The sequence below is a fragment of the Physeter macrocephalus genome, chromosome 7 (assembly GCF_002837175.3).
Source record: "Physeter macrocephalus isolate SW-GA chromosome 7, ASM283717v5, whole genome shotgun sequence".
Taxonomy (NCBI): domain Eukaryota; kingdom Metazoa; phylum Chordata; class Mammalia; order Artiodactyla; family Physeteridae; genus Physeter; species Physeter macrocephalus.
Window position 1 is genome coordinate 26279228 of NC_041220.1, and position 14802 is coordinate 26294029.

Here is a 14802-nt window from a genome sequence, read left to right on the forward strand (position 1 = left end):
GAAGGTTTTTCTATTTAGTGTCTTTCATATAATAGCATCTACATTATGCTCATTTCTATATTTAAAGTGTAAACGTTTATTCAGCCTTACTGGTAATTTTACAATTAATTCATTGTCACAGTATACTTCTTTTGCTTTCCTAGCATGTTTCCACCATCAAATCTCAAACCACTTTATTATTTATGGACGACTGTAACGATGATCACTGTAAGGTTCATCTTATTCATGAAGACTTTCGTTCATTCATTCACTCAGTCACCACTTGTTGGGTCCCTACTTTTGTCAAGCATTGTGTGTGTTAGGTTTTGAGACTAGAGCAGTGAAGAGAGAGTTCCTAGGAGTCTGCGTATAAACAGATGGTTACTTATGGTTGCCCTCTAAGCCATTTGGTGAAAGGACTAAGCTGAGAGGAACCATAAGGGATTCTTTTTTTTTTCTTTAAATTCTTTTTTCTTTTATAATTTTTTATTTTCAATACAATTTTTAAAGGTTATACTTCATTTACAGTTATTACAAACTATTGGCTATATTCCCTGTATTATACAATACATCCTTGTAGCCTGTCTTACAGCCAATAGTTTGTACCTCCCACTCTCCCCCCTCCTATGTTGCCCCCCCCCCCGAGGAATTCGTGATGGCTACAGTGCTGAATAGTTTTTATTTCTGATTATTCTTTTCCAACTGCTCCTAAAGATTAGAAAGCCATATGGGGTTGGCGTGGGGACTTCAGTGCCACGTCTAGGAGGCTAGCTAAAGGTCTTGTGTTTTTTATTCTTTGTCTTTGCTCCACCGAGAATTAGATCTAGTTACCCAAAACTCATTGACCTCAGCCGGCCTAGGGTTACATCATCTTAATCTTTAAATGAAAATCTCATTACTTTGCCTTTTCATGGTCAATTACTCAACAAGATACAGAGCGGTACTTTTGTGTTTATTTCTTTTTTAAAGCTAGTCAAATTTTAACTAGAGATATTTTGTTTCTCCTTAACTTCTCCTCTGTTTTTGGACCAAACTATCCTTTGTTCATAGTAGATAATCTATAACTAGATTGCCTCATCTTTTAATTTTTAAGGTATAAACATTTAAATGGCCGAGAAGTCGAGATGTTTATCCTGAGACTGTCTTCAGGTTACAATGCCTAACATAAGTTGAAGTATCAAAAGATCTTTTTTTCTGGAATAAATTCTTCATCTGTTAGATTTAATAAATTGGTCTATACAGTATGAGATTGCCATTATCGATAAACAAGGTGATAGCATTTCTTTGGAGAAGATACATGTTTGTTTTCATCATTATTTGCTTAGAGCATCAACTACATACTGTGGCAAATTGGACAAGGCCCAGCAGGACATCAATTGGGTTATAATTAAATATCTTAATTGCTAGAGTGTATCTGGGATGCTGTGCTAAGAAAACCCATGGTAAATAAATGTCTTGTGTTTTTACAATCGTTAAATGTGTTTTCTTTATCGGGTTTCAGAAAGCATTCAGTGAGGGCTTCACCTTTATTTCCATAATTCTAACATGATAAGCAAGACCTGGAAAAATTAATCAATACTAGTGAATATTAGTGAAATATTAATGAATTAAAATTTTAAACCTGAGAATTTTAAGCTCCTGAAAGAAGTGTGGCTCAGGAAACCAAAAACACAGTCATCTTTATTTAAACAGTATACTTAGAAAGTGTATATGTAAATGAATAAAAATTAGATGAAAATATGGAAAAATATATACTTTTGATGGTGGTAGGATTATATATAATTTCCCCTAATTTTTTTTTTTCTCTTTTTTTTTTTTGTGGTACGCGGGCCTCTCACTGTTGTGGCCTCTCCCATTGCGGAGTACATGCTCTGGACGCGCAGGCTCAGCGGCCACGGCTCACGGGCCCAGCCGCTCCGCGGCATGTGGGATCCTCCCGGACCGGGGCACGAACCCGTGTCCCCTGCATCGGCAGGCGGACTCTCAACCACTGCGCCACCAGGGAAGCACCTCCCCTAATTTTTCAGTTGAATTTGTTATTGCTTGTAGTTTATTACAGATAAATTTGTTAAGAAAATGCCCATACGACTGACACAATTTTATTTTGGAGAGTATTTCACTTGGATGTTACATCACCTCCAGAAATACAGATTCTACCACAGGACTTTAAGAGGCACAGACATTTGAAGTTTATAACATACTAGTACAGAGCTAAGTCTGTTGCTGTAGGTTTTTCTTTCTCTTATTTTTTTTTTAATAGCTGCTAAATTTTAAAGATTTAGTAGAATTCAATGCGGAGGATAAAATCTAAACAAATTCTAACCAGAAATTAATATCAAAAAGTAATTTTACATAACTTAAGGGACCAAATAGACATGTTTTTCTGCAGTAATAAAATACTCCTTTTACTCTTTCATAGTCTTAGTATACCACTCTCCCCCTCAGCAATCCCAGTTGATATGAGCATTGTGGGTTTTAGTTGGAATTTTCCCGTGTTTGGTTTAGAATGATTTCACTTTTCAGGAACTGGACAAGAATTAGAATTGTTGCCTTTGGGAATTCCCTGGTGGTCCAGGGGTTAGGACTCTGTGCTTTCACTGCCAAGGCAATGGGTTCGATCCCTGGTCAGGGAACAAAGATCCCAGAAGCTGCGTGGCGTGGCCAAAAAAAAAAAAAAAAAAAAGAATTGCTGCCTTCAGCACGCCTGCACTCGTGGACCAATTGGGATGCAGGGACTTTTACACATGTGTACATGTTCCATCTGACTTTCTGTCTCTATCTACTGCAGTAGCACCTACAGTCTTAGGAAGGGGGCAGGGACTGGATTGGAGAGTGGATATAAAGAGTGGAAAAATATAGGCAAGATATCCCTTTTCAGAATTTCATGACGGTCTGATCCCACCACAAAGAATTGGGGGTCTGTGGTCGTCTGAAGCCCTCTAATTAAATGGGGGAAGAGATACCATCTTTTTCTGCTCATCCTCTCCCTTCCAGATCCACCCCACCTTCTCTCTAGTTAAATACTACCAATTATATATTTAAAGTAAAATAGTGAAATGTGAATTTCTGTGCCAAAGTGTGGGATGTCCCAATGACGTCTCTGAAAACCCAAAGCCAATCCCTGTGCTACAAACTCAAGGTTTATATTTAGAAAACAGTGTGGATCCTGTATTTTCAAAATGCCGTAAACATGTTTGTGGGGCTATTTTTAGCTTTTATAGACTTTAGTGAACTTCCAAGTTGGCAAGTCAGACACAGTCAGTTGTTGTCTGTTACCTCGGATGCCAGCACTTTGTGAATGAGACTGACTGTCTCACAGGGTTTCTAACATGCTTAAAGCAGATAAGTGTATAAGTTGTGTCCACTGCATCTGGTAGATCTATATGTGTCTTACTGTACATACTGTCCTTTTTTTTTTTTTTTTTAGCTTTTATGAGCTGTATAACTGGGATAACAGTTTTGTATGGAATTCAAGATGAATTGGGTCCTGCCAAATACCACTGGCAGAAATAGCTAGTCCTTTTCTCTTTCCCCCAGCCCTTCTCTCCTAGTCCTCAAGCATTAAATTGTGCATTCACAAATCCTTCCAGTCGCTGTTATTTTCAGTCCATTGTATCTACTTCCTGTTGGTCAAAGGTCAGGAGGCTTGGGTGGTGTAGAGGGAGATGGAAAGTTGACAGGAAAAAGAAAGCTGGGCTCATTTTAGGGCCAACACATCATAGAATGGGCAAGATAGCACCGATTTGTTGAAAACAGGTAAATGATCAACAGTTTTTCTTGTACGATGAGATCATTACATTATCTGGATGTTACATGAATGAAAAAGTGTTTTCCCCCAAAGAATCACGTCTTCAAAGGGTGACACTCCCCTCTGTGATTGGGGGTGGGGAGAACATCATTACCCGCACTTGGGCTAAGTCTTCCACATTGGCATCAGAGGTCCTCTTGATTTCATTATCTGTGGAGTAATTTTTGTATCACGTTCAGCTTTGTGCTTAGTTCTCCTCTCTGGGTGAGGTTATTCTTCCTTGCATCTTGAACTTAATGTGTTTTGATCAATGTAGCCATTTGCATCATTGCAGAAAGTTCTCTTGGACAGTACTGCTCTAAAACTGCAATTAGAATTTGTATCTGTGCTGGAAAATCTTGTGACTTTAAGATGTGATATCAATTTCCTACCACTTAAACAACAAAATTTAAGTAACGTTCTCACATCTTCTCCACTTAAACATGTGCATTGACCCTATACTTCATAGTGCATGGCATTTTGTCTTTATTCTCCCTAATAACATTGCAGTCGGCCCCCCGAGACTGGGATGTTATTTTACACACACGCACACACACCAGTGTTGAAGATATGAAGAGAGAGAATAATTATATATATAAATAAATATACTAACATAAATATGTAGACTTTCCAAAATACTGTAGGCACTGTCTGAAGTTGTAGTTTCTGAATTTTAGCACATTGGCATGGTTTCATATTGATTTGTTTCTTGATTAAGTTAGTTTCACTTTTTGTTGGCTGAACCTTGTGGAGGGGGAGATTTGATAGGATTCATGGCCAAACTCTTAGCAATAAGAAGGTCCACTGTTGGTCTGGCATATCATCCATTTACGTGAAGACTAAGTTAGCGAAGGACAGAGACAGCATTTTCGGGGTCACCAGGAGACATTGATTTGTTCGTTCATTTGTTCAGGTAAGTAATCACACATGCCTTTTAAGACGCCAAGCCCTTGCCTGCTATGCACTGTGCTAAGCACTTAGATTGAAGAGGAGTGGGACAAGATCTTGGGGAGGAAAGCAGCTGTACAAAGGACTGATTTGACATCCAAGAGGAGAGTACTCAAATAGAAGTTTGCACAGGTGCTCTGGATACCCTGGAGCAGTCAGCTTTACCTGGTGCAGGTGACAGAGAGCCAGAGAAGGTAGGAAGTTGTTCCAGTTTTCCTTCACACCAGATTGCAGTTACTCCAAATGAAAAAGGTTAGTTCCTTGCCAAGCTCTCTCAGTGTTTTGGAAATTTTTCAGACCATGGGGATGGGGGATCTTAAAAAATGCCATTGAAAAGCATCATTTTACTGATTATGTCAGACACCTTCATGCAGATGTATCTTAATTTATTTACTCAATTTCCTACTCTCACCAACCTGCCTGGTTTGCTTAGGACTGAGGGGTGTCAGGACGTGGAACTTTGACTTCCAAAACAGGGACAGTCCTGGGAAAACTGGGATGGTTGGTCGCCCTATTGTTGGATATTTAGATTGTTTCAAATATTTACTCCTATAAACAGCACGGTGTTGAGTGTTTTGATGCCTATATATTTAGCTGCATTCTGCATTGTTTCTTTAGGTGAGATTCGTAGAGATGAAATGAATGGTTCAGTGACTCTGGGCATGTTTGGAGCTCACAGCCCTGCCTTGTACTTTTGCTGTTTTCAGCTAGATTGCTAAGAGTCTGCCCGGACATTTGTGCCACCTCTGCCTCCACAGGTTCTTAGGGAGATACACAGACGACACGGCCGGGTACATACTTGCTCTGTCGCTAGCTGTGGCACCCATTCTAAATCTCTAGCTGGCCAGATTGCAGATGACTCCAGCTACCTTTTGTCTAGGCTGGAGGCTGATTCCAGAAGTTCAGGTGGACTCCCTGACCCCACTTTCCTATGACCACACCCTGAGATGAGCTCACTGACCCTTAGTGCAGGTGGTGGCAGGAAAAGGGTGAGAACAGATGAAACCCAAGGCAGGTGGTCTTTCTTCCCAGTACAGGTTCAGCTGTACCATCACCCCAGACCTTCATTCCCAGCCAGACAGGACATTGCAAGCTTATCTTGGATCCACTGCTAGCCAGGCTCCTGCCTCTCTTCAGATTCCTCCTGGTCAGGATAAGGAAGCCTTGAAAAGCCCCAGAATTAGTGTGGAAATATGATGAGAGATGAACTAGTGTTCACAAGTAAAAATGTATTCAACCTGCCCCACAGTGCTGTATTGAGAGTTAATACCATGAGGTGACCTACCTTCCTGTGGAACTTTAGTAACTGATATGCCTGGTTGGGGTCCAAGGTCTCATATCAAACTGTTCTTTTTGTAAGAAGTATTAAAGGGTAGTCCTATTTCGAGCATTCTTAACATGTGTCCCAGGGGTCATGTGAACCCCTGAAACTGTGCGATATTATGTATGTGCCTTTTTCTAAGAAAAGGTTCCATTGCTTTTATTGGATTCTCAAAGCGGTCTGTGACCCCAAAAGGTATAAAAACTAGTTTGTGTATATTAAATACTGGGGAGTTTTCATCATTGCTTTTTTGTTTGTTTGTTCGTTTGATGCAGGACTTAACACCAGAGCTTTGAGGTAGGCATCAGTTTAGCAATGATTTCAACCAGTAAATGATATGCACATTTACTTTCAACAAGTAAATGATATGATACGATTATTCCTTAATAATTTAAAATTCCCTTAATTTTTTTCCCAGCTACTGTAGTGTTTGAGTTAAATTTGATTTTTTTGCTGTTGTTTTGCTATTATGAAATTGGTTCAGGTCTAGCTAATTTGTTTTTGTCCAGGCAGCATATGTAAACTCTGATTTAAAAGGTTTTTGGTGCAGTTGTTAGCCTATATCTAGGCATTGTTCTGCATTATTTTTGGTGTATTCTTTTGTTTATATTACTAAGCTAAAGTTAGCACAGATAACACTAGGCTAGAAAATGGTGACAATAGTTTGAAAACAGGAAATTTTAGGCTTGTGTGTGTTTGGAACAGATGATCATAATGACAGAGCCAGTGGAGTGGAAACTTCCACCGAGTGTGTTTTTTCCTTATTTTGCTCTATGAGAAAAGATGGTGCTTCCTGGAAAACAACTCAAGGATTTTAAAGCAAATGGTTTTCTTTTGTCCCTGCTTCGTGGTTAATTTGTTTTTCTTTATTTTATTTACCTTGGTTGTATTATTATTATGGAAATTTAATATTTTTAATAGGTAAAGTTAATTCCCAAAGTACTTATTTTAGATATTTAACTATCTAAGTATATTAACCATTTACTGGCATGGTTTTTAAAATAAATTAAAATTGTGAGACTATTATAACCACTGGACTTTGGGGGAAGAAATTTGTTTCTCTATTTTAAGTGTTCCCAACTTTACTTTTTTTTTTCTTTTTAACCCTCTAAATTCCAGTCTTGAAAACAAAGTAGTTATACTTTGTCTAAGCTATTTCCTGACCAAGACTCTCTCCAGATGTATCCTGGAATTCTATATTTAAAAGAAAGGCTAAATTTATTCACTAATCGCAGAATAAGAAGAAGAGTATGCATTTCCATACAGAAATAAACTTTTTTGTGTGTGTATATCATTCCTCGATTTTAAAATATTAATTAATAAACTTTGTTTTTCAGAGCATTTTTAACTATAAGCTTTTAAATCATGTAATATTTTAAAAAATTATAACAGTAGTAAATGGAAGCTCCTTGAAAAAAATCAGACTGCACAAAATCATATAAAATAAAAACATGAAACTGGTCTGACCCTCCCATCCCTATTCCTGGAATGACCACATTTAACACTTCCGGTGTGTCTCCTTCCAGACCTGCTCTCTAAACACAGTTTACATGTACAAGCACACAATGATTTCAGACTGAATGAAATCATGAAGTTCTGTAACTCACTTTTAAAAAAAATTTAACAATTATCTTGTGAGCATTTTTCGTATATAGGTGAGATCTAGCTCACTTTTTAAAATGTTTTGTATCAACTTACTATTGTATAGATAGCTCGTAATTTATTTAAATTTAACCATTACCCTGCTGATGAAGTTTAGATGAAAACCTACCTTCTTAAAAATAACATTTTCATTTTGTGAAACCCATGTCTTCGACCATTAACATTTTACAGATTTCCGAGATTATACGTAAATTTTGAATTCACAGTCATGACCTTCTTTCCTTAAATATCAGTCATGAAATACCTTTTAAGAGATTTCAGAATAAGAAAGTTCCACTCTACTTTTCCCCCCCAGTTTCCTAGGATAATATAGGGTTAGGAAAATTAGTGGTGATGTTTCACGATGGAAAGGCAGGGTGCTCAAGACTATAGAAAGTGCCGTGCTTCAGTTTATTGCATCAAGGTAAACTCGAGGATTCAGCAACTAGAGAGACCTGAATGCAGTCATCAGAGGTCTTTCTGAACTGCTCGAACAGAAGGGGCTTGTTAACAGGCTACTTGGGACCTGTGTGCCTGAGAGTTCAGAGACGCCTTCCCTCAGAGAAAGTTGAGGGAAGCTGCAAAGAAGAGGTATTGAGCTGACCCTTGAAGACTGAGCAGGATCATTGGGTGAGAGAGAGAGGATGTGTTAGACTCAAAACAAAACGACAAAATGTGCGCATTGGCTGGAAAGGCCAGGCAGGTAAGTATGGTTTTGAAGAACCTTGTATGCCAGCCTGTAAAGGGAGTTTGGACTACCCTAATAACAACCATGGACTTCCTTTTTTCTTTCCCTGAGGTCTTTTCATTTAAGTTCACTGACTCTCGCCATCCCTGTGATGAGCAGAAAACCTTAAAAGCATCCTGTCGGGGCTTTGAGGGCTTCACGATGGGTGAAGCGCTGCAACAGATACAAAACAAATTTAAGGGAATGGTCTCGGAGTTCAAAGAACTCGGGAAAATAATTCACAAGCATTTGGAACATTTGGAGATGTACACAGTAAAATAACTGATGGTTCCAAACTGTCCATAGCCGTGCAGAAGACTTTCCAGGGCAGTATCTGATGGATGGCCAAGACTCCAGAGGGAAGGTGTGGCGAGGAAAAGGGAAAGTTTGGACAGAACCTTGGAGGATAGATAGATCAGGTTTCCGACAGTAGAAAGGAGTTCAAACACATTCACCGATAGGATAAATATTGTCAACAAAGACAAGAAGGGAGAAGATAAACTACCTTGGCAAGAGGCAAAGGCTTGAGGAGATGAGGAATTAGACAGCTGAAAGCTTTAAAGGACCTCTATGTTTGTTTGTTTCTTTAATTCTATTTTAAGAAGCCACCTAATTGTGTCTGTTGATTGGACCAGTGGTTCTCAAGTCTTGGTGGCACATATGAATCACCTGGTGAGTATTTAAAACTACCTATGCTGGTGCTAGGGCTGATGCCCTACACTCCAGTTTAGTTGGCCTGAGGCGAGGCCCCCAGGCATCAATCTTTTTTTTTTTAAGTAAATTTCTCTAGATATTTCTTACCTAGAGTTAGAGTTGAGAATCACTGGACCACCCTGACCTCTCCTCGTTGCCCATCCATTTATTGGCTATTTCTTCAGTAATTAGCTCTTCCAGTAGAAGTACAGGGAAGCGATTAGGGAGTCTTGGAAAGCATTGTACCAAGCCTGTGTTACATCAGTTATAGCAGAGAAAGCTCAGAAAACAAGTGTGTGCAGCATTCGCAATGTTCTTCTTTAAAACTGAGCCCGTTTGCCATTTAGGCAAATTAGACATATTTTGTGAGTTTGTTAATAATATTATTACAGGTCGTGGTTTGGGGCTAATCCAGATTGAATTTTTTTCTTCCCACGAGGTGATGGGACTCCATCTGTACTTCCTTGCCAACGTGTACATACCCATACCCTGTAGGTATGTGATAAACCTGTATTGGAACCTTGCTTCCGTGTGACAAATCTATCTTCAGTATGATGTATGCAGTTGGCTTAAATACAGAAATTATTTAAAAGAGCAGTTCCTTTAAAATGAAGTATAAAAATTCCTCTCATACCTGTAGCGTTTTTAAAACAAATGAATTCATGGTTTATGCACCTCTACCTTGCCTGACAAATTCTTGTCAGCCAAATTGCAAATGGGCTGGGCAGATTGCAGTCATGTCTGTATCCCCAGAATGCATAGAAAGTGTGAGAACTTCCATATTTTTATCCATGTTTCCTTTGATTGGCATATTCAGCAGATACTGAATGAGCACCTCCTTGGGACTAGGAGAAGAAAGATGAAAAGTGAAAAGACATGGCTCCAGCCCTCAAGATGCTCACTCGTAGGGATGTCAAACACGGTAACTGGGAACGAGGGGGAAATGGAGAGCTTGGAGGGGGCCACTTAGGGATGGTGCCCTGAAATCTGAGCTAAATCCAGGGGGTGGATTATGTGCCAAGGGGCAGCCTGTATCAGGGCCAGAGGCAGGACAGAAGCAGAGTGTTAGGGGACCTGCAAGCATTTCCGATGTGGCTGGAGGGCAGAGAGGCAAGAAGTGAGGCTGGAGAGATAGGGAGAGGCTGGAAGAGCCCCATGTGCCCTGCCAGAGAGTTTGGCAGGGCAAACTCTGCAGGCGGTGGGCAGTCAGTCACCAAACATAGGGAATGGGTAGATGGCAATGCAAATACTCCAAGCGTTTTGGATATTTACTTTGGCAGTCTTGATCTAAATGTATTTCCATTGGGATCCATGGACTCTCCATGCTGTTCTCTTTTGATGTTAATATAGTAGCCAAAGTTAATCTTGAAACCCTGAGATGGGACACCGGTATCAGAGTATGGTGCTTTTAAAGCTGCTTCAAAATGCAGACCTGCTGGTGAAATCTCTTTACTGCATCATTTATTCAACTTCAGGTTGAAGTGACTATTGCATGTAGGAAATGACAACAAAATAAATGTTTGCATAGGTCTTCTCAAGCACACCTGCTCATTTTCCAGTAGATAAAACGTTTTTTCACATGCATTTTGTTTAAATCTGCTTGGAGTGTTTTTGAGGGTTTCTAGAAAACGTGTCCTTTTTGTCTGTTACTGCTCTGTAGGATTGGCGAGGCAATGTACAGCTTTCTCCAGGGCTACCAAGGCAGCAAGGATAAAAATAGGGCAAACTTTAAGAATCCCAGATATTTTCAGATAACAAAGACTGATTTATGTGGACCCATTTTGTGCTCAGACAAAACATAGAGAAGCTTTTGTGCTGTGATTAGCAAGGGTGCTGATGTCAGTTCTCTTGTCGAGCATCAAGCTTTATTCTGTGGCTAAATTGTGCTTTGTACCCTAATCCAGAGAACCTTTGTATCTGCCTTATTAAAGTGTGTAGTTTATGTAATTGCTTTTGTTTTCCAGTTTAATCTGTGCCAGATTCAATGAGAGTGACTCATTTTGTGACTGAGACAAACATTCACATTTGGACCACATTAAAAATAAATAAGTGGCAGGTGCTGCTTGGCTAAATTCTGTGTTTTCATGCTGTAATTTCCTGCTGCAAGGGTTCATCTCTTAGATAATGTCTTCTCGGCCTCTGTAATCGCTAGCCCAATCTGTCTAGTGCCCTGCAATTCACTGCTGTTCATTTCTTGGCTATGTATTTTAGTTTCCAAGGGCCTATTATATTTTAACAGTATCATTTCAAGAGGGAAGCAAAGAAATGTTTGGGGGAGCCACAGTCAACTGGATGACAAAGAGTGACACATGAGCTGTAGCAAAGGGACATATTTCATTCTATTCTCTTTTTTTTGTCATTTTCCCAAGGTGTCTTGTGTGTGTGTTTTTGTAAAGCTCAGTTATGTTTATTTTGTGATGTAAATGTTCAGTATTTTTCTCAAGTGGAAGAGGTTTTGAAAGCACACGCCTTTCTATTCAGGGTGGCCAATATATCTAATCTAATAGTCTCAAAAATTTTACAACTTCATAGTCTTAGGGGAATTCTGTTTATTGTACAAATATTTCTAAGTACTCGGCCCTTGCTCTGCATTGAGCATGTAAGGGCAAATAAAGCAGATATGGTCACTCTCTTCTCGGACTTTATGGTCTGCTTGGGGAGTTAGATACTAAATAAATAAATACAAAGAAAAATTGGATTGCAAATTACAAAAATCACTACCTCGGTATGTGATGGGGTCCCTAACATTATGCCCTGCTCTACAGCCGGTGGTGGTTGAGTTGAGGGTGGTCAGGGAAGGGAAGGCCTAAAGGTCAAAGTCTGCCTGGCAAAGAGAGGAAAGAACATCCCGGACTTAGGAAACAGCATGTGCAAAGTCCCTGAGGCAGGAGACAGTTTGGCATCCTATAAACCAGCGGTCCCCAACCTTTTTGGCACCAGGGACTGGTTTCGTGAAAGACAGTTTTTCCACGGAGTGGGTGGGGTGGAGGGGAGATAGGGTTTGTTCTGGCGGTGATGCGAGCAGCGGGCAGCGGCAGATGAAGCTTCACTCGCTCGCTCGCCCGCCACTCACCTCCTGCTGTGCGGCCTGGTTTCTAACAGGCCACGGGCCCATACCAGTCCGTGGACCAGGGGTTGGGGACCCCTGCTATAAACCATATGCTTAGCAGGGAGAAGTGACAATTGGTGAAAACTTAAGAGAACAAAAAAGACCGTATTTAAATGGTTAGAGATGAACTATATATAAGCACAGCAGTATGGCACTATTTAGTATAGGGACAGATCACCCTCCGAACAGTCCTGCAGCCCGAGAGCTTCTCTGAAGTGCACTATACAAATTGATGCCTGTAATACTTAGTCTGAGTCATTGCGGAATGGATGAATTATGTTCGATGAATTATGTAGTAAGGCATTTTAGAAAGATTTCCATGAAAGACATTAAAGTTTTAAAAAGTCATTTCTGTATTTAAAGACAGAAGCTTCACTATCTGGAGAAATCACTTTTACAAAAAGATGTGATTCCTTGATGGCCCTGGATAAGTGACATAATACTGTGTTTTCCTTTCTCTTTACTTCTCTATTCCTTTTTTAAGCTTACTGTTTGATAGGGAGGTATCTGTGAAGGCATCCTTTTACTAAGAGATGATATTTATATTTATTTCGAAATAAGTAGATGTCATATGTTAACTAAATGGATTTTTATAATCCAGAAGCCAGTGCTAAATTCATGTGAATTTAACACTTTATGACTTTTCAGTATTATCTAAAGCATCTGTTGACCTCCAACACTACCTTCTCCTTCTGGACACCAATCATTTGCTTTTAACTTTGAGCTGCAGTCAGACCAAGAAAGTTAATTTAAAATATTAATGATATTAAAGAACTACTTACATAATATTTTTAGGTCTTTGTGATTTTTCTACTGATCTTCTTATTGAAGGATTGCATAAGTTTTTCCATGAAGGAATGCCTGTCCATTTAGCAATAGTCCAGCAAATATTTTACCAGGATTGCTATAATCTCAAATATTTGCATGTATGGTAAGTGTTTTCTTCATAATTAGTAAATTCCTTGAGAATAGGAATCGTGAATTATATTCTTGTATTTCTTCCCACAAGTACCTAGCATGATGTTTACAGTATAATCAATAACTTATTGACTGGTTATCTCGTTGATTGAATTCTTAGTATCTAAATTTTCTTCGATGGGTTCAATTTAAAGAATCTACTAAAATGTTAAATCTTAAGTTATCACCCTAGTTAGTTCAGTTATCAGTACAGTTGTCCAAGATACTAAAGACCAAATGAGCTGGTTTATGCACCACTCCGGCCCCTTAGTTCTCGTTTCTCTGCTTCAGACCATTGCCACAGCTTCCTAGCTGTGACTCCATCAATGAACTACAAGTCAAAAGTGACTCATGTCAGAATTGATTTAAAAATTTAGTGAAGATGGAGGCTGAGACTAAACATCTATTGGAGAAGTATATGTGGATTTTAGCTAGTCCCCCTTTCTTTCTCTCTGTTTACATGTATTTGTCAAGATAAAATGAAGCAGCTTTTAGTTGATACCACAATGCCTTTTGTGTTACAGATGCCAAAGTTCTGCAAAAGAAAAAAGAAAAAAAAGACCCTATCATGTCATACTAATATTGCTTTTGGTGATGATAAATTTAGTAGATTTTCTAAAAATAGACTGATATATATGTTACGGAAGAAACAGAAATGTTTTGGGTGAAATTGGCTTAGGTTACACTACCAACATCATGAGCATTCTTGGTCTTGTTAGACTGTAGGTGGAGCACCAAACTCATAATACTGCTCTGAAGAAAATTTCTGAAAATGCCATAAGCGTAAAGCTGTCATTACCCCAAGTTATCACTGGAAGAGACATACTTTGTCTCGGTTACACTTTTCCAGAACTAAAGGACTGAGATGAGACTGGTGCTCCATCATGTTCTCCAAATGAATGGAAGTGTACAGTGGCCATGAAGAAGATTTGATTCCCTTGGGGTTTATAAATTGCCCTGTTTCTTTCTCAGTCCTTCCACTTCTTGAGTGTCCTCTTTGGGAGATCTTTGTCTGTTTGGTCTGGAGTAGAGAATGTCTCTTAGTAGGTGACTGAGTCTTGCCAACGTTGGCCTCTTTTTGATCTAGCTGACTGCCCTCTGAGGAAGACCCTCACGGAGGAGTAAAGGCTTCATTTTGTCACCTGACAGAGATGTTGGGTTTAAAGACTGATGAAGCCTGCCATTTCAGACAGTTGGTTCTGCTTTTATTATTTGATCAATGTAGAGTTTAAAGAGGGTAATAGTGAAAGAATTTTAGGCTTCTTTAGGTATAATATCAAACTCAAAATTTACCGAGACTTGTGGAGGGAATATATGTTGAGTGTAGGTCCAGGTTGCCAATGTATGTTTGTTGGGAAGAGAAGGAGAAAGATTTTGTTTTTTAAGTTGTATCCCATTCTCAAGAATATAGATTTTATCTGTAGTCCATGTCTTTGCTTACTTTCCAGGTGAGAGACCAGGAAAGCTTCTAAACCATTTTTTCTCCTCCCTACTCCTTGCCCCCTTCCTCCTCCCCATCCCCCAACAAAAAAAAAAAAAAAAAAGAGAGAGAGAGAAACCTGTAACTTAAAATATGGCATGATATTAAGGCATGAGAAAAACATTGCTTTTTTTTTTTTTTTTTTTTTTTTTTTTTTTTT

The 14802-nt window shown here is 39.1% G+C and overlaps 1 protein-coding gene across 9 annotated transcripts in view; it reads left to right on the forward strand.

Annotated features, from left to right (window-relative positions):
• Window positions 1-14802, forward strand: part of GAB1 (GRB2 associated binding protein 1) — a 123677-nt gene that overhangs the window by 65459 nt on the left and 43416 nt on the right. For 4 of the 9 annotated variants that reach the window (XM_028491725.2, XM_028491727.2, XM_007108167.4 and 1 more), the window contains exon 2: window positions 9914-10018. The exons of 4 other annotated variants lie outside the window; for them this stretch is intronic. In XM_028491725.2, coding sequence (XP_028347526.1) covers window positions 9914-10018 — 105 coding nt within the window. The remainder of the gene's footprint in view (window positions 1-9913; window positions 10019-14802) is intronic. One more of the 9 variants, XM_028491726.2, reaches the window with a different exon arrangement.